The sequence below is a fragment of the Telmatherina bonti genome (genome assembly GCF_933228915.1).
Source record: "Telmatherina bonti genome assembly, chromosome: 14".
Classification (NCBI taxonomy): Eukaryota; Metazoa; Chordata; class Actinopteri; order Atheriniformes; family Telmatherinidae; genus Telmatherina; species Telmatherina bonti.
The window spans coordinates 34,920,261-34,945,662 of record NC_136612.1 but is presented as its reverse complement, the minus strand read 5'-3'; the positions used below and the strand labels follow the sequence as shown (position 1 = coordinate 34,945,662).

Sequence of the window (25,402 nt, the reverse complement as noted above, 5' to 3'; positions counted from 1 at the left end):
TGAGCCAATGTGTGTTTCCTCTGCAGGTGGAGGTAGAAAGTGTGTGTGAGCCAATGTGTGTTTCCTCTGCAGGTGGAGGTAGAAAGTGTGTGTGAGCCAATGTGTGTTTCCTCTGCAGGTGGAGGTAGAAAGTGTGTGTGAGCCGATGTGAATCCAGCATCATGGATCAGGACAGAGAGGAGGGAGTCCCTCCCTCTAAAACCACTCAGAGGTCAGATATCCATCTCTAACTCTCCATGACTCTTCTCAGAAATCACAAAAACTCACATCAGCAAACATCTGGATTCACAGGAACCAGCCTGGACCTGGACCTGGACCTAAAGCCAGACCTGCACCTGGACCTGGACCTGGACCTAAAGCCAGACCTGGACCTGGACCTGGACCTGAGCCCAGCTGTGTGTCCATGAAGAGCGACCGGTCGATGGATAAACCTATTGATTTCAGCTCAGACCAGCAGTGAGTATCAGAGTCCAGTGGAGGTTCTGGATCAGGTTCCAGATGAAAACCAGTTTCTGTTGAATCATTTCTGGACATCTGAGACGAATCTGCAGCATCATGTTTGTCATGTGATGGATCTGATTTGTCCTCCAGAGTCTTCATCAAACTAAATGTTCAATTTCAGGATTCAGCTGTGAAACCATGAAACCATCTTTATTCACAGGAATCAACCTGGACCAGGACCAGAACCTAGACCTGGATCAGGACCTGGATCAGCACCCAGCTGTTTGTCCTTTAAGAGCAACAACTCGAAGGGTCTTCCTCTTTGTTTTAAATCGGATCCAGAGAGGTGAGCTGTGTGTAAATGTTGCATCAGTTTGGTTTTATTCCAGCTTGTGTTTCACATCAATAATACCAGAGTATTATTCCGGATATACGGATCTATATATTAGTCCGGATATCTTCAGTATTTCCAGGTGAAATATCCAGATAAAGCTCTTATAATAAGCAGTTTTATGGGATGTTTCCTGTGAGCTGAGAATAAGCAGGAAGACTCTGTCTCAGTGCAGGAAACAGCATCTCCAGAATTCAGCTTTCTCATCTGTGGAACGTAGAAGCAAACGTCAGTTTTTCCTCCTCACATTCTGGACCTTTCCACAAGTTCTGCACATTCCCTGAAGCTCACTTACTAAGTGACCTGCAGTCACAACAAAGCAAACTTTTACTTGGTGAAAAACTCCAACATCAAACACATTTCTACTGGGAGCTGCCCAGTCTAACCAGTCTCATCCAAGCACATCCTGGCTGTGGCTGCCTTGCTCCAGGGCACCTCAGCACAGAGAGCACATCTCTCTGATACTGATTCCATCTTCCAGACCTGTAGTGTGCAGAAACAAAGCAAAACTAGAGCGTAGGGGTCTGGACCAAGAAGGCCACCGTATCTCTACAGGACTGCTTTGAGAGCACAGACTGGGAGGTTTTCTCTCAAGGATCTGGCTTGGAGGAGCACACCTCTGCTGCTTTGGATGACATCAGCTTTTCCACAGTGGAGCTACTGCCCACTAAAACAGTCCAGATCTTCCCAAAGCAGAAAGCTGCTTTAATGAGAGTGGGAGCTTCATGATGAAGGTGAGAGAGGCTGCTTGTAGGCCAGGAGATATGCTGACCTTTATGACCTCCCAGAAGAGCCTGGCAAAGAGTGTCAGAGAGGCAAAAGGCAGGTACAGGCAGCGGACTGAGGGGGACTTTGGAAACAAGGACCCCCGGGGCATGTGGAAGGGCATCAAACCCTTCATGACTGGAAGGACAACACCAACCTGGCCAGGTATGAGAGGGACCTTCCTGACACACTTCATGCTTTGGATGTTCTGATAAACAGCATTATGGGATGGAAATGGTGGGAGCTTCCACTCCAAACAGGACAAACAGTCATTTGTCCTTCAGAAGCATCAGGTGAGATCCACACTAAGGATTAACATCAATAAAGCAACTGGACCAGATGGACTTTCAGGCTGTGTGCTGAAAACCTGTGCTGACCAGCTAGCGGGGGTCTTTACCTCCATCTTTAACCTCTCCCTGCAACAAGCTGCACTTCCCTCCTGCTTCATATCCACCACCATTATTCCTGTGTCTAAACAGCCCTCCATCACATGCCTTCATGATGATTGTCCTGTTGGCCTCATCCTGCTCATTATGAAACGCTTTGAGAGGCTCATACTGGCTCACATCAACAGCAGCATCCCTGCAGACCTGGACAGTCCTCAGTTTGCATACAGAGCAAACAGATCTACAGAGGATGCATCTCCATCACACTCCACACAGCCCAGAAGCACCTGGACCAGCAGACAGCTACATCAGGATGCTCTTTGTGGATTCCAGCTCCGCCTCCAAGACTGTAATCTCCCATAAACTGCTCCAGAAACTCATCAGCCTTGGTCTCCTCACCTCACTCTGCATATGGATCATGGACTTCCTCACCAACAGGCCACAGGGGTGTGTTCTGGGTCTGGCCCTCTTCATCCAGGACTTGAAGCCCTCCATCCATTCCTCCAACACCATAGTAAAGTCTGCAGATGATAGCACAGTGGTTGGAGGCATCAGCAACAACGATGAGACCTCCTACAGCAGGAGGTCCAGCACCTGGTCGAGTGGTGTGCAGACAACAATCTGGCTCTCAACACGACCAGAACCAAAGAGCTTCTTGTGGATTTTAGAAGGACCAGTAGGACCATTCAGCACCCACTGTTCATCAAGGGAGAGGAGCTGGAAAGACCTGAATCTGTTCAGTTTCTTGGGAGCCACATAAGCAAAGACCTAACATGGTGGATTAACAGCTCCCATCTGGTGCAGAGAGCTCAGCAAAGACTCTTCTTCCTGAGGAAGCTGAAGCAAGCCGGTCTAGCAGCTCATCTCCTCACCAACAACAGAAAGCATCCTTTGTCAGGGCTGTACTGTGTGCTATGCAAGCTGCACGCCACAAAACAGATCTGTCCCGTGTGGTGAAGGCAGCACAGAGGATCATAGGAGCTGCACTCTGACCACAGAGGACGGCATGGTCCATCTTCAGAGACAAGACCCACCCTGCACACACTCACTTTGTTCCCCTTCCATCAAGGAAAAGATTTAGACATTTAAAACCCACAACCTCCAGATTGGCAAACAGCTTTTCCCCACAGAGCTGTTTCCTCCATCAAGCCTCTCCCCCCTCACTCCCCCACTCTCCCTCTTCATCCTCACTGAACTGCCAACATCATACTTGATCTGCTCCGTCTTCCTCTGGCCCACCTCAGCTTTTATTCCTCTCTTTTATTCTGATTTTCATTCTTCTATTGCTGTGTTTTACATTTAATGTCCATTTCATTCAATATGCATGTTGCTGTTTTTATTGCCGAGTGCCAACAAAATGCTGTTGCCATGGTGACGTTGATGCAATGACAATAAAGGTCCTGATGTCCTTACAGAGTGGAGCAGCAGAGCTCAGAGCTTCCCAGTGGTCAGTCTGCCCAGCAGCATCAGACACAGCTGGACTCCATATTTCTGGTGTGTACATGTACAACAACTACTTCTCCATCTCTTCTGTTCACACTCATCTCCACGCTGCACTTTGTAGACCAGTGGATTGTCAGCGTGTCCAACATGGATCTGATGTTTGGCTCCATGCTTTCAGTCTGACTGTGTCCTTCATGTGGTTTTCTCTTCCAGCTGCTGGAGGACAACATCATCACTTTTGTGAAGAAGGAGCTGAAGAAGATCCAGAAGCTTCTGAGTCCAGATTACCCAGAATGCTCAGTGTTGGAGGGTGAGGATGAAGAGCAGAGGAAGAGCAGCAGAGAGGCATTAGTGAAGATCACAGTGGACTTCCTGAGGAGAATGAAGCAGGAGGAGCTGGCTGAGCGTCTGCAGAGCAGTAAGAGGATTTCTCTAAAGATTGAAGCTGCTGATAAATGAAACATTTACTGACGTCTCAACACGTGGAACATCACATGTTCACATCCTCCTTCTTCAGAGGCTTGAAATCTTTACTGACTCGTCTGATTTCTGCTTTTCATTCAGAACTTCTGGCTTCAGTTTGTGGCCGGAAACTAAAATCTTCTCTGAAGAAGAAGTTCCAGTGTGTGTTTGAGGGGATCGCTAAAGCAGGAAAGCAAACCCTTCTGAATGAGATCTACACAGAGCTCTACATCACAGAGGGAGGGGCTGCAGAGGTCAGTGATGAACATGAGGTCAGACAGATTGAAGCAGCATCCAGGAAAGCAGACAGACCAGAAACAACCATCAGACTAGAAGACATCTTTAAACTCCCACCTGGAAGAGATGAACCAATCAGAACAGTGATGACAAAGGGAGTGGCTGGCATCGGGAAAACTGTCTTAACACAGAAGTTCACTCTGGACTGGGCTGAAGACAAAGCCAACCAGGACATCCAGTTGACATTTCCACTGACTTTCAGAGAGCTGAATGTGCTGAAAGAGAGAAAGTTCAGCTTGGTGGGACTTGTTCATCACTTCTTTACTGAAACTAAAGAAGCAGGAATCTGCAGCTTTGAAGACTTCCAGGTCGTCTTCATCTTTGACGGTCTGGATGAGTGTCGACTTCCTCTGGACTTCCACAACAATGAGATCCTGACTGATGTTACAGAGTCCACCTCAGTGGATGTGCTGCTGACTAACCTCATCAGGGGGAAACTGCTTCCATCTGCTCGCCTCTGGATAACCACACGACCTGCAGCAGCCAATCAGATCCCTCCTGACTGTGTTGGCATGGCGACAGAGGTCAGAGGGTTCACTGACCCACAGAAGGAGGAGTACTTCAGGAAGAGGTTCAGAGATGAGGAGCAGGCCAGCAGGATCATCTCCCACATGAAGACATCACGAAGCCTCCACATCATGTGCCACATCCCGGTCTTCTGCTGGATCCTTGCTACAGTTCTGGAGGATGAGCTGAAAACCAGAGAGGGAGGAGAGCTGCCCAAGACCCTGACTGAGATGTACACCTGCTTCCTGCTGGTTCAGACCAAAGTCAAGAAGGTCAAGTATGATGGAGGAGCTGAGACAGATCCAGTCTGGAGTCCAGAGAGCAGGAAGATGATTGAGTCTCTGGGAAAACTGGCTTTTGATCAGCTGCAGAAAGGAAACCTGATCTTCTATGAAGAAGACCTGAAAGAGTGTGGCATCGATATCACAGAAGCCTCGGTGTACTCAGGAGTGTTCACACAGATCTTTAAAGAGGAGAAAGGACTGTACCAGCAGGAAGAGAAGGTGTTCAGCTTCATCCATCTGAGTCTTCAGGAGTTTCTGGCTGCTCTTCATGTCCGTCGGACCTTCATCAAGTCTGGAGTCAATCTGTTCAGACAGAAGAGGTTTAAATTATTCAGAGATGATGTAAAAGATCTCCATCAGAGTGCTGTAGACGAGGCCTTACAGAGTCCAAATGGACACCTGGACTTGTTCCTCCGCTTCCTCCTGGGTCTTTCACTGGAGACCAATCAGAGACTCCTACGAGGCCTGATGACACAGACAGGAAGGAGCTCACAGACCAATCAGGAAACAGTTCAGTACATCAAGAAGAAGCTCAGTGAGAATGTGTCTGCAGAGAGAAGCATCAATCTGTTCCACTGTCTGAATGAACTGAATGATGGTTCTCTAGTGGAGGAGGTCCAACAGTCCCTGAGATCAGGACGTCTCTCCACAGATAAACTGTCTCCTGCTCAGTGGTCAGCTCTGATCTTCATCTTACTGTCATCAGAAGAAGATCTGGATGTGTTTGACCTGCAGAAATACTCTCCTTCAGAGGAGGTTCTTCTGAGGCTGCTGCCAGTGGTCAAAGCCTCCAACAAAGCTCTGTAAGTACATATATAGCAGGATGTGGAGAAACATACTGATGCTGCTTTTAATGGACATCATGGAACACATTACTGCTGGTCTATTTCCTCTCCAGACTGAGCAGCTGTTCCCTCTCAGATGGAGGATGTTCAGCTCTGTCCTCAGTTCTCAGCTCCCAGTCCTCCAGACTGAAGGAACTGGACCTGAACATCCAGGACTCAGGAATGAAGAAGCTGTGTGATGGTCTGCAGAGTCCACATTGTAACCTGGAACGTCTCAGGTCAGTTTCTCTGCTGCTCTCATGGTTTTCTCTGTGATGCAACAATCTGGAACATTTTCTAAACTACTTTGAAATATTGTGAATGAAATATGTGCAGAGTAACACATCATGCAACATGAAAGAAACATTTGTTTTATTTAGGACTTAAAGGAATAAATGAGCCTTTAGTTAAATAAAGATGTTCTACTTTATCTTCAGCTTTGGGTGAACCATGGCTCTGGTCCTGCTGCTTTATCACCTTGTTTCCATCCAGTGTTGCAGTCAGATAGTAAACAGAATGACCTCCAATGGTTTAGTCCAGGTTATTTTCCTTTTCCCTGATGGAAAACATGGAGTAAAGGAAAGGTGGTGGGATAAATTCAGAGGGAACCAAGAAAATATTCCAGCGTTGCATCGAGAATCCGACCACAATGACCCTCATCTGTGATTTTAGTCTGAAGCTCTTTAACGCAGATAAAAACCCATCAAATAAAACAGAAGAAAGTAGCGAAACAACAAAGTATCATTTCAATAGAATATAGCAGAGAAGAATGTTTTAGTTACATGAAAACTGAAAATACTGAACATGGAAACAGGTGAGATCATATCTATCTGTATATAATTATAACTTTACACGTGTGGTTGTTGTGAAACCAGCTGTACCTTTATACACTTTATCATTCCATGGTAAACTGAAGATGTATCATTGATTATTGATCAAATGAAAAATGTTTGCTGATTGTGAGATATTTGTAGCTGATGGGAGAAATTTGCACAATTTCGACAAAAAACTTGACTCAGTCCAATAAAACCTTCTGGATAAAGTGAAAACAGTGAAACTTTTCACAGCTCCTCATTAGAAGTTCAGCAGATATTCTGCCTTTACAGAACTTTTTTCTTTTTTAAAGGAATGTATCTTAGTTGTTCCTTAACATTAAATGTGGCAGAAATTTAACACAAATATTTTGTTCAATTCCTTCTCTTCAGACTGACTGGACGTTCCCTCTCAGATGGAGGATGTTCAGCTCTGTCCTCAGTTCTCAGCTCCCAGTCCTCCAGACTGAAGGAACTGGACCTGGACCTGAACATCCAGGACTTGGAAATGAAGCAGCTGTCTGTTGGTCTGCAGAGTCCACATTGTAACCTGGAAACTCTCAGGTTGGTTTTACTTCTTCAGCTTCATAAAGTCTTTGTGATCCAATAATGTGAAACATTTCTGGACTATTTAGAAATAAACAGAATGGAATTTCTCCAGATGAACACATTAGCATGAAAAAGGTTCTTGTTATGTCAGTTCATTCAGCCTTACCTGATTTAGCTCATGTAGCTACTAACCGACTGGAAGATGGACAGAACAAGTCCAACATATCAACACTTATTCATTTAAAGGAAATACTACACAAAGCCCAAAATGTTGGCTGGTCTCTGGAATAAACTTAAAGCAATATTAGTCTTATATATGAAGAAAAGAATAGATGAGTGTTTGGCTTCATGTTCCTGTTTTTTCCTCCCAGAAGAAATTTTCATCATTTTTCTTTGTTGCATGAGTCTCTCAGCTCATCATCAGCATTTAATGTGGCATCATTTTAAGACAAATCTTCTTCATTTTCAGACTGAGCAGCTGTGTCCTCTCAGGTGAAGGGGTTGAGGTTCTGTCTTCAGTTCTCCGATCCCAGTCCTCCAGGCAGACAAGGCTCAACGTCCACGTTTCAAGGTTCCTTTCACACTCATTTGCATGTAAACATGAAACTAAATGTGTTCTCAGGACCAGCAGTGTAGAAAATCCTAAAATAACACCTACAATAGTTTAGTCCAGTGTTTGTCAGTCCTGGTCCTCCAGTACCACTGCCCTGCATGTCTTAGACGTGTTCCTACTCCAACACACCTGATTCAGATTCCTCAACTTCCTCATCAAGTTCTTTGCAGCCTGTAAATGAGCCGTTCATTTCATTCAGGTGTGTTAAAGTAGGGCTGCCTCTAAAACATGCAGGGCAGTGGAACTGGAGGAGCAGGACTGGAAACACTGGTTTAGATTTACACTGGTTCCCATCCATGTGACCCCACTCCACATCACCATGACAACCATGTAACACCAACCATCCACCCAGTGATGATTCCCCGTCTAAACTACATTTATGGCTCCTACAAATACCATCCTAGTGGGAGAATTTGGGCTTATTTGCAGACAAAAGTCTTCAGATCATTACTTGGTCAGTCTTCTCTATATATGACTCAGTTGCTTCAGCCTCAACATGCTGCCAAAGTCAGACCTCATCTGATCTTTTAATGCTCCCTTATACTTATTCTAGGACTTGACAAGACCTGTCTTTCCAGGCAGAAGCCCCCACTATAAGTCCCTGGAAGTACAGGCAGTATGTTTCAGTTATAAAAATGGAAATGCAAATATAATAGTTCATAAAGATCTTCAGTGATAACAAGAAAAGCAAGCCTTGTGTGGAGAACTTTATATTTGCTGCTTTGTTCGCTGCCTGTCTAGCTTCACATAGTCACGTGTTGTGAGGACAGCACACTGATGTCAGTTTGTTTTGGTTCATATTCACCTCCTATGTCTGTTTCTTTAGTTTTTTCTTTAATTTTAATTAGAAATGATGAAAAGTTTATAAATCAGTTAAACAGATTTAAAACAAAACAGTGAAACACTTAAGATCCTAAACAGTAAAACCACAATGAAACTCTGCAGAGTTCAACCTGATTTTCTCTACAGGTGATCTTTGAGGAGACGTTGAACATGAGTCCTGATCTTGTCATCTTCTTCTCACATGTCTTATTTGCATTTTTCTCTGAAACTTTCTCTCCAGGCTGAATGTGTGTGGTCTCTCAGAGAGAAGCTGTGAAGATCTGTCCTCAGTTCTCAGCTCCCAGTCCTCCAGTCTGACAGAACTGGACCTGAGTAACAACAACCTGCAGGATTCAGGAGTGAAGAAGTTGTCTGGTGGACTGAAGAGTCCAAACTGCAAACTGGAAACTCTCAGGTCAGGATTCATCACACTGAGTGTTTAAAGGCGTTTTTATTCATGACTAACATGATACCTGCAGAAGCTGTTTGTATGAATATCTACGGTGGCCCTGAAGTGTCATTGCAGTACAAAAACCACAACACTCCACAATAAGCAGCAACACAAAGGGAGCAATGAGAGACGGGTCCAGTTCTTCATTCAGCTTTACTTTCACTGCAAGTCTCTCTAGGTTTTTGTGTTTTCTGTTAAATTCAATTCAATTAAATTTAATTCAACTTTATTTATATAGCGTCAAATCACAGCAATGCCATCTCAAGATGCTTTACAGACAGGAAAAAGAAAACATAATGAAAGCCAATTCATAACAGCCTATATAAGGAAACCAACAGATTGAGTTGAGTCCAACTCAATCTCCCATCCTGAGCAAGCACACTGGCGACAGTGGGAAGGAAAAAACTCCCTTTTAACAGGAAGGAAACCTCCGGCAGAACCCGGCTCAAGGACAGGCAGCCATCTGCTTCTGCTGTGTGGGGGGGAAGAGGACAGAAAGACAACAGACAACAGGAACTGCTACTCCCGGCCAGGGAGACCTGCTGAGACAGGAGACATACATGTTAATGATGCAACACAGTTATTGGGGGGGGGATAGATCGAGAGATATAAAGAGAAAGAAGCTCAGTGTATCAGGAAATGTCCCTCAGCAGTCTAAACCTATAGCAGCATAACTAAGGGATGCTAATCATCCCTAGCTATAGGACTTATCAAAAAGATAAGTCTTCAGCCTAGTCTTAAAGGTGGGGAGGGTGTCTGCTTCCCTAACACTAACTGGGAGCTTATTCCATAAGAGAGGGGCCTGATAACCAAAGGCTCTGCCTCCTGCTCGGTTCTTTGAGACTCTAGGAACCACAAGTAAGCCTGCAGTCTGCGAATGAAGAACTCCGCTTGGTATAGGAGAAGTATGTCTGAGTATCATCTGCATAACAATGACAGTTTATTCCATGCTGTCTAATAATGTTGCCTCAAGGGAGCATAAATAGCGTGAAGAGTATTGGTCCAAGTACAGAACCTTGAGGAACTCCATGATTTACTGTAGTTTGTGAGGAGGACTTGTCATTTACATGAACAAACTGAAGTCTATCAGATAAATATGATTTAAACCAGCTTAACGCTGTACCTGTAATTCCAACCACCTGTTCTAGTCTCTGTAACAGAATGTTATGATCGACTGTATCAAATGCAGCACTAAGATCAAGCAAGATAAGTACGGACAGAAGTCCTTTGTCTGAGGCCATAAGAAGGTCATTAGTAACTTTCACCAATGCCGTCTCAGTGCTATGATGAGCTCTAAATCCTGACTGGAACTCTTGGAACTGGAAATTATTTCTGCTCAGGTGGGCATGTAGCTGAGCTGAAACTATTTTCTCCAGAATTTTGGACATCAACGGGAGATTAGATATAGGTCTAGAATTTGCTATCACCTCTGGATCCAGAGATTGCTTCTTAAGTAAAGGCTTGATTCCAGCAGTTTTAAATGATTGTGGTACATATCCTGTCACTAAAGACATATTGATAAGATTTAATAGAGTTGTATCAACTAAAGGGAAAATGTCCTTAAAGAGGCTCGTTGGGAGAGGGTCTAAGATACAGGTGGATGGTTTAGATGAAGCTATTATTTTAGTTAATTCATGTTTTCTGCAGCCTGTCAGGATGTCTGATCACAGAGGAAGGCTGTGCTTCTCTGGCCTCGGCTCTGACCTCTAACCCATCCCATCTGAAACATCTGGACCTGAGCTACAACCATCCAGGAGAGTCAGGAGTGAAGCTGCTGATGGCTGCACTGAAGGATCCACACAGACTCAGGTATGGAGAGGCTGCTGCAGCCACACCATGTCTGATAGAGGAGGAAGATCTGTACATGTTTCTCTGTCCTTCACTCAGTCAGATGGAGTGTTAGATGAACTATTACACACAGAATTTGTTTTTTCCTTCTACTCACAGCAGAAACATAAAATATCCATAGATGGTCTTGAAGAAGAACATCTGCAGGAGCAAGGAACAAGAGAGAAAGGAAGGAGAAAGAACATCAGATAGAAACTATTAAACATTATCAAGTTTAAAATAAAATCAAGTTTCTAATAAAACAGCAGATTTGGACTTTTAAATAAGAAATCTAGAAATGCAGGTGAGAACAGGAGGGTCTTTCACCTGGATGTTCCAGCTGATCTGAGGCTTTCTGGGAGTTTCTTCCAGACATGTAGAGCATAGAAGCTGAATGAAGCTTCTCCATCTGCTTGTGAAGGAAAAAAGAAAAAAAAAACGCCTGCACTAAATAAATATCTACATGCCTACATACCGTTACATTTAATCTGAAGCTGAGTCTCCAACGGAAAACCTTTGCTCAGGTGTAGCAGCACTCCACCTTAACTATTAGTTCCATCCAGTTAATAGATGTTGTGACGCTGTGAGCAGAGTCCCGGCTGCTCTTACTGCATCAGTGTTTCCTGGAACGACTGAGGTTCCACCTGCATGTGTTTATTACATTACATGTGACGGCTATCAGTCACACACTAATGTATAATACAAAATCTTACTTTGTCAGAAAACTTACTTCAAAGTAATCCCACCTGCCCTGTTTCCACCAGTCTGCAGACTGGAACAGGAATATGCTGCACAATACTCTGCCATCTTCTTGTTTGGCTGCTAGCTAGGAATGCTATCAGATTAGCTTCCGGTCCAATATGGCGGCTGCATTTCTCCCTCTCCAGTAGCTAATGCAGCGTCTACAATATATTATGTCTATGCTGCTCACAACACTGACGCCTTTTAAAGATGTCCTCTGCACCGATACGCCACCACGTCCTCCAAAGCCAAGACGCTTTCATTAGCTGGACAGCGTCAGTGGAGACGGTTACAGGACAAAGTGTAAAATGTGTCAGCGAGTGTTTGCATGGCGCATGGTGGGCTGTCTGATGTCACACATCATGCATCAGGAAGGCAACGCTGCAGACACGTAAGAACACAGAAGTGACCCGGTTCTGACTGATCCAGTGTGGGACATGATGTCCTTTTAGCAGAAGATGTCAGAACATGGTGGAGCTGCTGCAGGAGACTGTTGTGCTTTGATTGTTTACCATGTTGAGTTTTTACAGTTGATTAAATGATCATTTATTTAATATACAGTAGTATTCACCCATCTAAATATTATATATGTCCATTTTAACTATAAGTCAGACTCATGGATTAACAGTTAATAAATAAATGCTGTTCAGAGAAAACTTTTCTATTTTTAAAAGAATTTTTATTTTAGTAGTTTTAAGTTCTCAGTTTGTTTGGTTTCTAGTTTAAAAGTTCATTGTTGCTCCCTCCACACAAGCAGACCTGCTTTAGTTGCTGCTGCTGCTAGGGATGCACCGATACCAGTACCAGTATTGGTATTGGTGCATTCCTCAATTCCAAACGTGTGTACTCGTACCTGGTATTAATAAAAGTGTACCAATACCACAACCGATACTGGTATCTGTATCGGTACCAGTATCAAGCTAGCACAGATGTGTTTGATGACATGTTCCAGACGTGTTTTAAAAGAAATAAATGCCTTCAATGTTAAAATGTGACATTTTTTGTTCCACTAAAACAGTTATCCTCACTATTAATTCAACAAGAGCTGCACTCAATAAACTAAGACGAGGAGAACCACCAGACCCCCCCAGACAAACAGCGTTCCCACGCTACGTATCCTGCTACGTTGCCAAATCAGTAACATTCAGCTTTTTAGCAAGGAATGGTTATCCTAAATGTTGCACGGAGTAATGGCATTCTTATGCAACAGTATCTGGTGAAAATACAATAATGCCTCCAGAATGTGGACGTTTCTTTTTCATTATATATACGGAGCTACCGACGGAGCAGCTCTTTGGTGGAGTTCGCTGCAGCTGAAATCAGCCAGAACTGGCAACTCTGACAGGGTCAGTTAGGGCCGTTAGGACAGCAAAGTTTCTGCAAGCAGCCTGCAGCTCTTGTTTGTGGAGAGAACTGCAGCGTTGAGGATCATTATGACTTGTTTAGATGCATTTTCAGAAAGCCAGAGGCTGCTTCACGAGTCAGTGAGCCGCATGCGATGAGGAACACGGCACTAAAAGCTGGATCTTTGTTTCAAAACCACACATTTATAGTTGTATTTAGGTAAAATGTGTCGAATCAGAATAAAACTTGTTGAAATTGTTAGATCTGTAATGTTATTATATTTGTATTGGTGAGGTAACTTCAGAAAGGATGGGTCATTTATTACAAGCTAATGAAATCTTACACAGTTATAACAGCAGTAATAACCATAGTCACAATAATGTTGACATAAACACATCTGGTATCGGTAAATATTCAAAGTTCAGATATCGGTATCGGATCGGAACTCCCAAAAAGTGGATCAGTGCATCCCTAGCTGCTGCCAAATGCTCCATCATGCAGTTTCTCAGTAACCAGCTTCACTGATTCTGCAGTTTTTTCTTCTATATTTCCCTGTTATATATTAAATATGGAAGCATGTTATTACGGCTTTATGGAGCCTAATTAACAGCACTTTATAGACACAACATAAAAGCCAGCACTGCTGTGGGAGGGGGGCCGTGGTGGTCATGGCCCCGAGGAGCTGTGGTGGCCGTCCCTTATGTCCACTTCTGAAAGTTGGCAACGCTCGTAGATGTGAAGAGAGACGTTAAAACTGTGTCACTGACCAGTCTACTGGTGCACCGGGGTGTGGACTGGCCCCCGCTGGGTGGTCAGCTGGGGGTCCCAGTCCTCTGTGGGCGCTGTGTGGGCCCCCTACCTGTGGGATTGGGAGGTTTAGGGGCCTGTGTCCTGTCCACCCTGGGTGCCTGGTACCCGGCAGGGTCTACATCTGCCGGTCTCGGCCCCCTGGGGCTTGTGCCCACTGACTGTGGGGGGGCTCTGGCCGGGGCCTCCCTCTGCCCCCTCGTGGCCGGGCGCCGGGCTGACTTCAGGGTGGGGGGCTGGGGTCTGTGGTCGGGGTGGTTGGGTCTCAGGGTCCTCCTGGCCTGCCTCTGACCTTTGTGCAGGCGGGGTCACATTGGCATGATGACTCTTGTGCGAACACGTTTCACTCCGTGTGTTCTGCATGTGACACAGTCACTGAGTCGTCCTGCAGGTTTACTCACTAACACACATTTTCCCTTCATTTACTTCTGTGTGTGTTTCTGCTTTTAGTTGAAATCCATTTTTCCACTTTGTTCATCTCTGGTGCTCCTTCAGTTGCTGACTTTGTCTTCCTGGGGGGGCCATGAGATGCCCTTTATGTCTCTGTACAGGTGCAGCAGATGGTCTAGAAGCTGTGATTGGATTGCAGTGTTTCCTTCCTGGTGTATTTCTGTCTCCTCTTTGTCTTCTGTTTACTTTCCTTTCTGTTCTCTTTCTATCCTTGTTCTGTCTTCTTCTCCGCTCAGGTCCAGCTGTACCATGGAAACTCAGTAAAACCAACATTTATTCTACATAAACTAATAAAATAAAAACTTAAATGATGAAGGGGATCTTTATATCTATGAAGCTCCTCTTTGCTCAGCAGAACACAGCAGCCAGACCATCATTCTGCTGCTTTCATGCTGGACAAGTTAAAAAAAACTGTCAGTGAATGAGGCCGTCAGAAAAATGAACTTCTGAACGGGACTTTTTCTTTTCTTTTTTATAAAATCTATAGAATGAAAAGCTTTATCTGCATGACAAGCTCCTGCTTCTCACCGACAGAAAGATCCATCAAAGCTTGATCAGTTCCTAAATGTGTGATCTGGTTTTTCTGCTCTTCTTTCCAGAATTAGTGAGTTTTTTCTCCAACCTTTCTTCCATCGGTCGGCCTCTGCTGCAGCCTCAGTCCATCATGCTGCTTTTTATTTCCACAGCCTGTATTGTTGCCTGTTGGACACATTTCACTTCAGATTCCTTCTTCTAAAGTATTTCCATCATGTTTCTGTCACTACTTTATCCTCTTAACCTGTTTGCAGGTTTATTCCTGTCAGCTAACTGATCTTTCCATCAATGTGTGCCATTATTTCAGAGCCTGCATATGAGCTCCCGTCTCGTTCACACCAGACCCTCTTCACCCCCGTTCAGTCAGTTTCTTCTCTATACATGTGCTCCCAGAAATGACAAGCTGTCACTCATTTATTTAACCTTTATTTGAACTGGTTAGTCACTGAGGTTTCCCTCATTTACAGGGACGACGAGTTTACAGCAACACATCATAAACACAGAACAATAAAATCAAAACAAATCCAGATGACTTCACAAAGATAAATATAAATAAAAGTTTGAAATCAATGACGTGGTTGTATAAAACTAATAAAAATACTTCACAACAACAAGACCATGATGAATTTAAAAAGTCAGACATGAAACATTTAAAATCAGTAAAAGATGGGATGATCTCCAGTCCCAGAGATTACTGAAGTGTTCCATGTATCTGGAGCGTTAAAAGAGAAGGCCCAACTCAAACAAACGGGACTTTAAAGAGGTCAGGCTACTGGAACGACTGGGATCAAACCCACAGCTCCTCTCTGGTAGGGATGAAATGTATGGAGGCAGTTTTCCAGTCAGAGCCTTAAAAATAAAAAATAGCAGTGTTTCCTGCATCTGTCACTGAGAGAGGAGCAGCCAGCCTTCTGATAGAAGAGGCAGTGGTGGGTGTCATAGCTCTCCCCGGTAAGAAATCTGAGAGCAGAGAGGTAGATGGAGTCCAGAGGTTTGAGGGTTGTTGCTGCTGCATGTCTATAGATGATGTCGCCGTAATCCAACCCTGATAAAAAGACAGGCAACTGTTTTCTTCCTGCCAGTTAGGGATAGGTATGATTTGTTCCCATACAGGAAGCCGTAGAGTGTCGTAGAGCGGAGACAAGAGCATTGACATGGTACCTAAAGGTTCATTTTTCATCTCTCCAGAGGCCGACATACTTCTATTCAGTGACTCGCTGAATGCGAGAGCCATCCCTGCTAGATAAAAATAAAAATGTGTTGCTGCCGTCCATGTTTCTGGAACGGGAAAATAACATCAATTTAGTCTTTTTGTCATTTAAAACCAGCTTTAAGCTGATAAGAGCCTCCTGAAGAATATTAAAAGAAAGCTGGAGTTTCTCTGTGGCCATCGAGTCAGCAGTACAATACAGGATAGTGTCATCTGCATATCAGCGGGCATGACAGTCACTAAGAGAAGGAATTATATTGTTAATATGTCACAAGTTGTGACTTCCAGTTGATCCCCGGGCCACACCAACACACACACGAATGACAGTGGAATTTAAAAACAAAGGAGTTTATTCAGTCTCTTCCTTAAAGCTAAAACGTGAATTTAAAAAGGATAAAAGAAATAAAATAGTCCAACCCAATAAATGGAGGGGACAGGGCACCCGGTCCTTATGAGTCCCTTGTAAGCCCCTGTCCACAATCCTCCTAGAAGGCGAACCAGCATCTTGTGAATGTGTGTGGCGGCGTGCGACGGCGCTAAGTCCTTCCTCCTTCTGCGTCAAGCGGAGGATCTCTTTGCTCTGCGGTGTCCGCGTTGCTTGGCCCCGCTGTGCCAAGAGTCTGAAGTCCTGCCAAGAGAAACCCGGAGTGAGATAATCGGCAACTGTTTGTCTCTTTTCTTAACGCATCCACACTATGTCCTAAGGGTTTGGTTCGTCCCTTTACTTATCTTGAAGCAGGCGTTTCCGTTTCTCCATTGCCGGTTGTCCGCGCTCCAAGGGATCTCTTTCCGCTGATCGGTCTCACCTGTTGCTGAATCAGTCCTTTTTATTGTCCACCAATCCACCATAATTGGGAAAGGGGAAACGTAACAGGGCGGAGCTGCACTCCATTGTTCATAATCCATGGCCAAAAAGTCCATAAAAACAAACACATAAACCACAGAAAAACATGCATTAAAAACACAAAGATAAAAACATGCGTTGGTCACAAACATCTAAAATACAAAGGCAGCTCCTATCGGCCCGAGACAGAAACGGTGAAAAGGTCCCGATACAGACCCTGGTGGTACACCTTTAGTTACAGGTACGATGTCAGAACTTAAAATTAGTAGTGTGACAAAGAAGCCTTGTCACACACCCTGCAGACCGACACCAAACACACACACACACACCTGTACCTACCTGACGGTGGTCCTGAGGACCATCACGCCACCAGAGACACACCCACGGTACCGGTTAGCAGCCGCATTCCCGACGTTCCACCTACTGTTAGCAGATCATTAGGGGAGCACACCCAGTTGTCTCCTTACTAATACTGGGAATAAGCTGCTGGACAGTTACTTACCGTGCATCTCCAGGCCTGCTGGTAGTTTGTGAAAACCGAGGCAACGCTCGGGCCGCGTTTAAGACGTCAACCTGTCGCAATGCGGCAGTGACGTCACCGTCACGTGATGCACTGAAACGCCGTATCACATGAATAATCCTGTTTATTTTGACCTGTGTTATGATGATTCTACTGATGTTGGGAATGTTTAAATGTGTTTCCTTTGTGGAATGTTTTGGTATGCATATTTGTTATGGAGAACAAACGGTGTTTCAGAAAAAGCCTACTATCTGTGGTAACTGGGAAGCTTCCTGTTAGGGGAGGAGCTTGATGTTTATAAGGAGCTCATTTCTGAGCTGGCAGGGTGGCGAGTAGGTTGGAATGTGTATTGTGAAGCTGGCATCTAGAGAACTATTGGTGAGATCTTGTACATATTGTAAATATTGTACATACTGGGACGGGACACTGTATATATTGCTGCACTTTGGAGGAGTTAGGGCTGGAAGATTAATCAGATTTTAATCTCAGTGACGATCTGGGTTTCCAACGATGATAAAAATAAAAGGGTGTGATTTCTTTCCTCTCTGCAGTTTCCTCTCCTGCTGTCTTCAGCTGCTAATCGAGCGTCTCTGGCGTTGCAGCGCTGTGCTGTAAACTCCTCCCACAGCCGCTTTGCTTTCATTCAGACACTGTTGCCAACTTGGAGACTTTCTCTCTAAATCTGGAGACTTTCAAACCCCCTTGGTGACTTTTTTGTTCAAAGCGACAAATCTAGCGACTTTTACTGGAGTTATTGGAGACTTTTCTGGTGTTTTGGCGACTGACTTGAAGGCTCATATTGTTCTGCAGTTACTGTAAGGAAGGAGCAGCGGGAGCCTCTCCCCGTCCTAAAGCACCCGGCGGCCAGTCTCCCAGTCGCCTCCGGCTGCAGGTGCAATGTAGAATAATGGCAGTAGGTTGTGGAAGTTCACTACAACATAGTTTATATTTATCTATTGAGTTTACATCAGTATTTGCACTTTGTCAAGACAAAGCTTCATGTTGTTTGTTTTCTAAAAGATGTGGAATCCTAAAGACATTGTTTAAAAGCCTGTTTAATGTTAAATAAATTCATCTTGTTAAAGATAATGGAGAATTGTGTTAAATAATCCAGATCTCAGTTTCAGTCCAAATAATTGTGATGATTATTTTGACCATAATGGAGCAGCCCTAGGAGGAGTTGTAAATAAAGCACCTCAACGGAGCGATGACTGCACCATCATCCTTGTTAAGAGCACAGAACCGCGTGACAACCAGACTTTACACATTGACGCCTCGATGATAAGTAGTCAGAGAACCAATCACAGCCACTCGTATGGAAACCTAGATTGCGTAATCTATTCAGCAGAATATTGTGATCAACTGCAGATCCGGAGTGGGACTCATTTTCAGCCCTGGAGTTTTATGCCTCAGACCAGCCCACTATGACCTTTTAAAACCAACCAATGATAACCTTACATGTTAAGTCTACACTTGCACACTGCTCTGCAACCCCTTTTAATCCAGTCTAGTTTTCTAAAATATCTCCAATTTAGTGCAAGTAAGGATTGTTTCATAATTCAGATTTATTTCAACTCAGATGTTGTTGAACATCTCCAACACATCTTTTAGAACAAAATCAGAATCTACATTCTGTTCAATAAATGTTCATAGATGTCCAAACCTTAAAGATAAAGTCATACATAAAATATTAAACATTAAATAGAAGATAATAGAAAGAGTTTTACTTTCTAATAACACTATAAACTCTTTTTTCACTGTAAGTAAACAGTTTCATCACAACTTCACAAAAATAAAAAGCAGAGTTAAAGGGGAAATCTCCAACTCTATTCTTTACATCAGAATTTCCTTTTCTGAATATTAAATATCAAGCAAATTAGTGTCCATGGAGATCTAATCCTTATGAATAAAGAATAAAAACTGCTCTGTTCTCTGCAGGTTTGTTATTAACAGTCTAATGATGCTTGGTGATAAACAAATGATAAATAAATAAATAGGAAAACCAGCGGCCCTTGCTGCCCAAACATAAGTCCGGCCCACCAGGAATTATCCCGGTCCTCCCGATCAGACACACACAATGCTTTTGATAAGTCAACAAATAAAGCAGCACAATAGTTTGTTCTGATCTAAAGCTGTGATTCTATCAGTAGTGATGAAGGTGATGGCTGAAGCAGTGCTGTGGTTGGGTCTAAATGAGAGACATGTCATGTCCATGTTAGCATGCTCTGACCCCCCTCCTCCTTTCAGGGTGGAGCCTGCTGGAGAAGCATGGTTGAGACCAGCACTGAGGAAGTGTAAGTGTGTTTTTCACTGGATTCATCACATTCAACCATCTTCACACCGTCCCATCACTCATTCATCAGTCACATCAAAGTGTCAATAGATCAATAAGTGCAGCTGGATTGTGTTTGTTCTCTCCATCAGATTCCTGTCCACTCACCATCGACGTCAACACAGTGAGCAGAAGCCTCAAACTGTCTGACAACAACAGGAAGGTGACGTGTGTGGAGGAGCTTCAGTCATATCCTGGTCATCCAGACAGATTTATTAATCCTCAGCTGCTGTGTGAAAATGTTCTGACTGGTCGCTGCTACTGGGAGGTGGAGTGGAGAGGAAACGTTCATATAGCAGTGTGTTACAGAGAAATCAGCAGGAGGTCTGGGTTTGGATGTAATGATCAGTCCTGGAGTCTGAGATGCTCTGATGATGAAGGCTACTCTGTCTGTCACAATAACAGAGAAACACCCATCTCCTCCTCCTCCTCCTCCTCCTCCTCCTCTGTCTCTAACAGAGTAGCAGTGTATGTGGACTGTCCTGCTGGCTCTCTGTCCTTCTACAAAGTCTCCTCTGACTCCCTGATCCACCTCCACACCTTCATCACCACATTCACTCATCCTCTCTATGCTGGGTTTAGAGTCTGGCCCTGGTCTGGTTCCAGGTCTGGTTCCAGGTCTGGTTCCTGGTCTGGTTCCTGGGTGTCTCTGTGTGGAGTGTAAAGACTCTGCTGGCAGCAGAGAAGCTGATGAACAGATGCTTCAGGCTGTACATGTCTGTCTCTTTCACTCAGAAACATCTTTTCAGATTCAGTTTGTGTGTGAAACTCTTCTAAATGATTCTTGGAAACTTCTTCCTCTTCAGTCCTTTAAAGATGGAAGCTGAGCTTCTTCCAGGATCCACATGTTGTTTTTCTGTCTGTTTCCAGTCAAAGCTTCACACTGAGTATCAGGATGTTGTGTTCAGCTCATGTCGGCTGCAGTTACATGTTGAATTAAAGATGCATTATTGATTTGTGTCACATTCTCCAAATGTTTCCTTTTATCTCAATAAAAACTCTCACAATCATTTCAGTCTTTATTTCTTCTAGTTTGCTCTTAATATCAGAAAGTGAAATGATTTCAGAGCATTTCATTCTAATGTTTGATGCTTCCTGGAATTACTTTCACTTTCATTTCTTCCTTTTTCTCAAATTCTACCTAAAGAAAGAAAAGAAAGGTTAGACGTCGTCATTAGCTTGGAAGTCAAACAAGCCAAAGTCCGTCCCACTTCTGGGACGTCCGTCTGTCCAGTTAGGACCTAACACTGATTGTGGATCAGTTCCACCTGATCAAACTGATCCACAATCTATGAAAGTATGAAACTACAAGTGTTGTGTTGTCAGTAAAAGCAGAAAGATCCAGCTGAAGATCTTAAGTCTTACTATTCCAGTACACATACTTAGTGGCCGATCACACGCACTTATCAATACTTTCCAGATGAAATCAGCAAACTGCCAGAAACATTCAAAGGGCTTTTATTGATTGAAAAGTGTCTTGTTTTAATGAGAAGGACAGGAGAGCGTCCGCTTGTCTGATGGCTGTGTTTAATGTTGTAGAAAAGGTGATCCAGACGCGACACGCTGGTTAGAACACACCGCTGCTGCAGAACACTGCTGCTGACGTTTTGTCATGTCTCAGTAAAGTGTGGGAGGAATTCCCAACAACATGACACAGCTGAGAGTTGAATGTGGACAAGAAGACAAAACAAAGGCCAACATTTCTAGCATCACTGACACAGACGCTACAAGCTGAGGAGCCTCCTCTCTGCTGACGTCTCTTTGTATTTCCAGCAGAAAAACATCCACAAGAGGAAAAGACTGGAAAGCCTTCTGAGAGGCTCGTCTCCTCCAGCTGATAGAAACAATCATAGTGAGCATCTGAAAAGAATCACTTTAGTGTACAAAGCATTGATGGGCCACCAGCTCTCATGTGAACGTGGAGTTGGGCTTTTCCAGCGTTTCCCTGCACGTCATTGGGGAGAGGCGTCCCGCCATGTGGCCTGTTTCTCTGGAACTTTGGCTGAAACTTTTAGCGCATATTTTCCAGGAATACGGCTTCTGGCCGCTGTGGCTTGGCATGTGGACGCTTCCCACTGAGACATTTTCCACAGGTGTGACAGGAAGAAGGCCTCTCACCTGTGTGGCTTCTCATATCAACAGTCAGATGACTTGTAGAAGAAAGCCGTTTTCCACAGGTAGTGCAGCTAAAAGGCTTTTTACCTGCATGGACTCTGCTGGGACAAGTCACTTTGCTACGCTGAGCCAAACTTTCACCACATATTCTGCATGAATATGTCTTCTGGCTTCTGCTGTGGGCCCACATGTTCTGTTCTGTGGAACGTTTAGCAGAGATTTTACAGGGAAACGCCGTCTCACCTGTGTGGATTCTTCTGTCTCATCATTTTAGATCTTCTAAAAACTTTTCCACCATCGTCACAGTTCACAAACTGTTCAGCCACGTCAGTCTGACATGGACTCTCTGTCATTCCAGAGTTTTCCACAGTCCTGCTGTGACTTCCATCACGCTCACTGTGGTTCCTGTCAATGTTCCAGTCCTGTCCTGTTCATCCAGATTCATTCATTACAAAGCCTGTTTCCAAGATTATTTTACGATTTAATTTGATTAAAATTCATTTAAGTGAAAAAAATGTTGCTTTTGGGACAAAATTTGTTCTGCCTTTAAAATGTAATTAATTGAGATTAATTAACTACAAAGTCTGCATTTAATTGGACTATTTTTCTAATCAAGTCCCACCCCTATAAAAATATTTAAACTTTTGGTTAAATGTGTTCATAATTTTATACCTGAAGTTTTCCAGTTTTTTCCATTTCTTTGATTTTTTTTTATATTTATATTAAAAAATTGTGTTTTTGATAATAATGAAACATATAAAGTGTCGTGTTTATAACAATCTGCTGCTTGTGAGTTTTTCAGGTGAAATTTTTTTTCTCATTTTGTTCCAGATTCTGTTTTCTGTAATAAATAAAATAAACTCTTTTTTCTTCGATACAAATGAAGCTGAATCCTAAAGACTCAGGAAAGAAACATGTTTCAATTTATTTTACATAAATAAAAATAAAATGAAAAATACTTAATGTTTAAATATTTAGTAATATTTGATGACGTTACCGTCAGCTGCAGCGTTGATCTGGGACAGAACTGGACATGGTCCCTGCAGACCTGCAGGACCCGCTACCAGTCTGAGACTCCAGTGCTGGACTGTTGGATCCGGTCTGAGTCCCAGGAGCAGAAGGTGGACATAGAAAACCCGTCCAGGGGCCTCATTTATCAAACTGTGCGGAGCAACGCTGTCTACAGGTGGCGTACGTACGGAAAACAGGAAATGCGGCGCAAAAAAACTTCCCTTTACGAAGCAGTGTGCACCACATTCCACACCCGTTTCCCTTCATAAATCAGGATCAACACTAAATCTGGAGCAGGTGAGGAAGTGCATTCCTCTGCCCTCATGATGACTATAAAAGGTCAGTTAAACGCCTCAGATGAATATTCAGTATCTCATTTCCATGGTGGCTCAGCAGGGCAAAAGAACAAAAAATAGAAACTTCATGGAGTATGAGGTAGAGGTCATCATCAAAAACATTGAAAACCGTAAAAAGGTGTTATTTGACGGACATGGGACAGGCATCACCAATGCCAGAAAGGCAGAGAGATGGCAGCAGGTGGCCGATGCAGTAAATGCCGTCTCCTCAGAAGGCCGGACGGTCCCGGAGATTAAAAAAAAAGTGGTCCGACATCAAAGAGGAGGCAAAGAAGTGCATTGCTCTCCACAAACATAGTGTGTGCACCACAGGTGGAGGAAGGGAAATACCGCAGCTCACTCCCACAGCTGAGAAGCTGGCAGGGCTAATCGGAGAGTCCCTACTGAGTGGAGTGGTGTCTGAGGCAGAGGGGGACCCAGAAGCACACGTGCAACAGGCTCCGGATGATGCTGGTCATTTCAAATTATAAAATGAACATGTACAGACAACTTTTATATGAATGCCACCAGTTTATTTAGTGTCAATGCATTTCCACTATAGTTCCTGGGTGTTCAGCTAGAGCAGTAGTACCACAGCTGTGGTTGGAGATGGGGACGCCCCTGACGTCACGGCACCTCATGCGCCCCCTCGTAGCAGCCGTGTCCTCACAGAAGAAGTCCTGCAGGTGCAGAGGGACACAATCAGTGCCATAAAACAGGTGGCTACGGAGTTGAAAGAAAAATAAAGTCTGCCTTGAAAGACATAGGCACTGCACTAAAGAAACTTGTAAATAAATGAAAATTCTTTACCTCTTATGTCATAAGCATTGCATCACTTCCAGACGCTGTTGTACATCTGCAGCATTTGGTTCAAACACAAGGGGATGGGGTTCGAGGTCGGGGACAATAGTAGGGTCTGGTGTTGGCAGGGGAACGTTTGCATTTAGTGCCATGTTACGCAGCACAGCACATGCCCGCGCAATTTTTGACACATTTGCAGGTGAGTAGCACAAGCTGCCTCCTGATGCATCGATGGACCTCCACCTCCACTTTAGCAGCCTGATGGCCCGCTCCACAAGAGAGTGTGTCTGGTTGTGGCGCATGTTACATGCTTTACTTCATAAACCGGACTGTTTTCCCCTTTTTGGGAGACAACTATATGTATCTGTTTTTCCCAATGTGAGCGCAGTTTTCCAGGTCCTCCGCGCTCTGACATATTCCTTACAAGAACTCTATCACCTGGTAAAAGGACAGCACTTTGTCTTTTTTTATCATAGTACATTTTCCCTCTCGCTGTAGTCTTTTTGATGGTTTTGGATGCAATTTCATATGCCTCTTGCATTTGTTGTTGCCATTTCTGAGCATATTCCTGATGTGAGATGTACCCTTCCTTGTCATTTAATCCAAATATCAGATCAATTGGAAGTCTGGGATTTCTTCCAAATAGCAGATAAAAAGGAGAGTAACCTGTTGCTTCGCTGATGGTGCTGTTGTAAGCATGTACAACTTTATTTACATAGTCACTCCAGTTCTCCTTTTTCTCCTCATCTAGGGTCCGCAGCATAGATAACAAGGTGCGATTAAATCTTTCTGCTGGGTTCCCCTGTGGATGGTAGGGAGTTGTCTTTGACTTTGCAACACCTGTGTATTCTTGCAGTTGTCTGAATAGCTGATTCTCAAATTCTTTGCCTTGATCGTGGTGTATTTTAGAAGGGAATCTGAATTTTAAGGCAAAATCATTAAAGATTTTATCAGCTGCTGTTTTGCCTGATTTGTTACGAGTCGGGTAGGCTTGAGCAAACTTAGTGAAGTTATCTAAGATCACTAAAATATATTCATACCCTCCCCTGCTCCTTTCAAGATGGAGGTAGTCTATTGAGACCATTTCGAATGGCGCAGTTGCATGTACATGACACATAGGTGCTCTGCTATGTACTGCAGGTTTCTTTTGAACGTTGCATTTGCAAACCTGGGTTATGAAAAACTCTACATCTGTTTGCATTCTAGGCCAATAAAACCTCTGCTTAGCTAGATGTAGAACCCTGTCTACCCCCCAAATGACCCATCTCAGAATGGAGGTACTTATAAACCAAATCCTTGTACTGCTCTGGAAGCACAATTTGGGAACATGTTGCTGTTTTATGCTTTAATAAACCCTCTTGAGAGACATGCAGTCTTTTCCATTCATGTGACAGCTGCTTAACTTTTTCTGTTCTTATGTTACTGTCTCTCCTGTTTGGTTTTCCTCCCAACTTTTTCATTTGGAGAATATGGGATATTGCAGG

The 25,402-nt window shown here is 43.9% G+C and overlaps 1 protein-coding gene across 1 annotated transcript; it reads left to right on the top strand.

The window, feature by feature from the left end:
* Positions 1-1,560: 1,560 nt before the first annotated feature.
* Positions 1,561-23,608, top strand: LOC306765670 (uncharacterized protein; the record flags this gene model as incomplete). Its single annotated transcript, XM_079253154.1, has 15 exons — positions 1,561-1,762; positions 1,817-1,890; positions 1,978-2,201; positions 2,317-2,568; positions 3,399-3,477; positions 3,640-3,844; positions 3,991-5,779; positions 5,875-6,039; positions 7,006-7,176; positions 8,838-9,011; positions 10,695-10,856; positions 19,572-19,618; positions 19,749-20,239; positions 23,179-23,353; positions 23,451-23,608. 15 exons carry the CDS (start codon positions 1,561-1,563, stop codon positions 23,606-23,608), a joined length of 4,368 nt encoding a protein of 1,455 aa, XP_079109280.1.
* Positions 23,609-25,402: the final 1,794 nt, after the last annotated feature.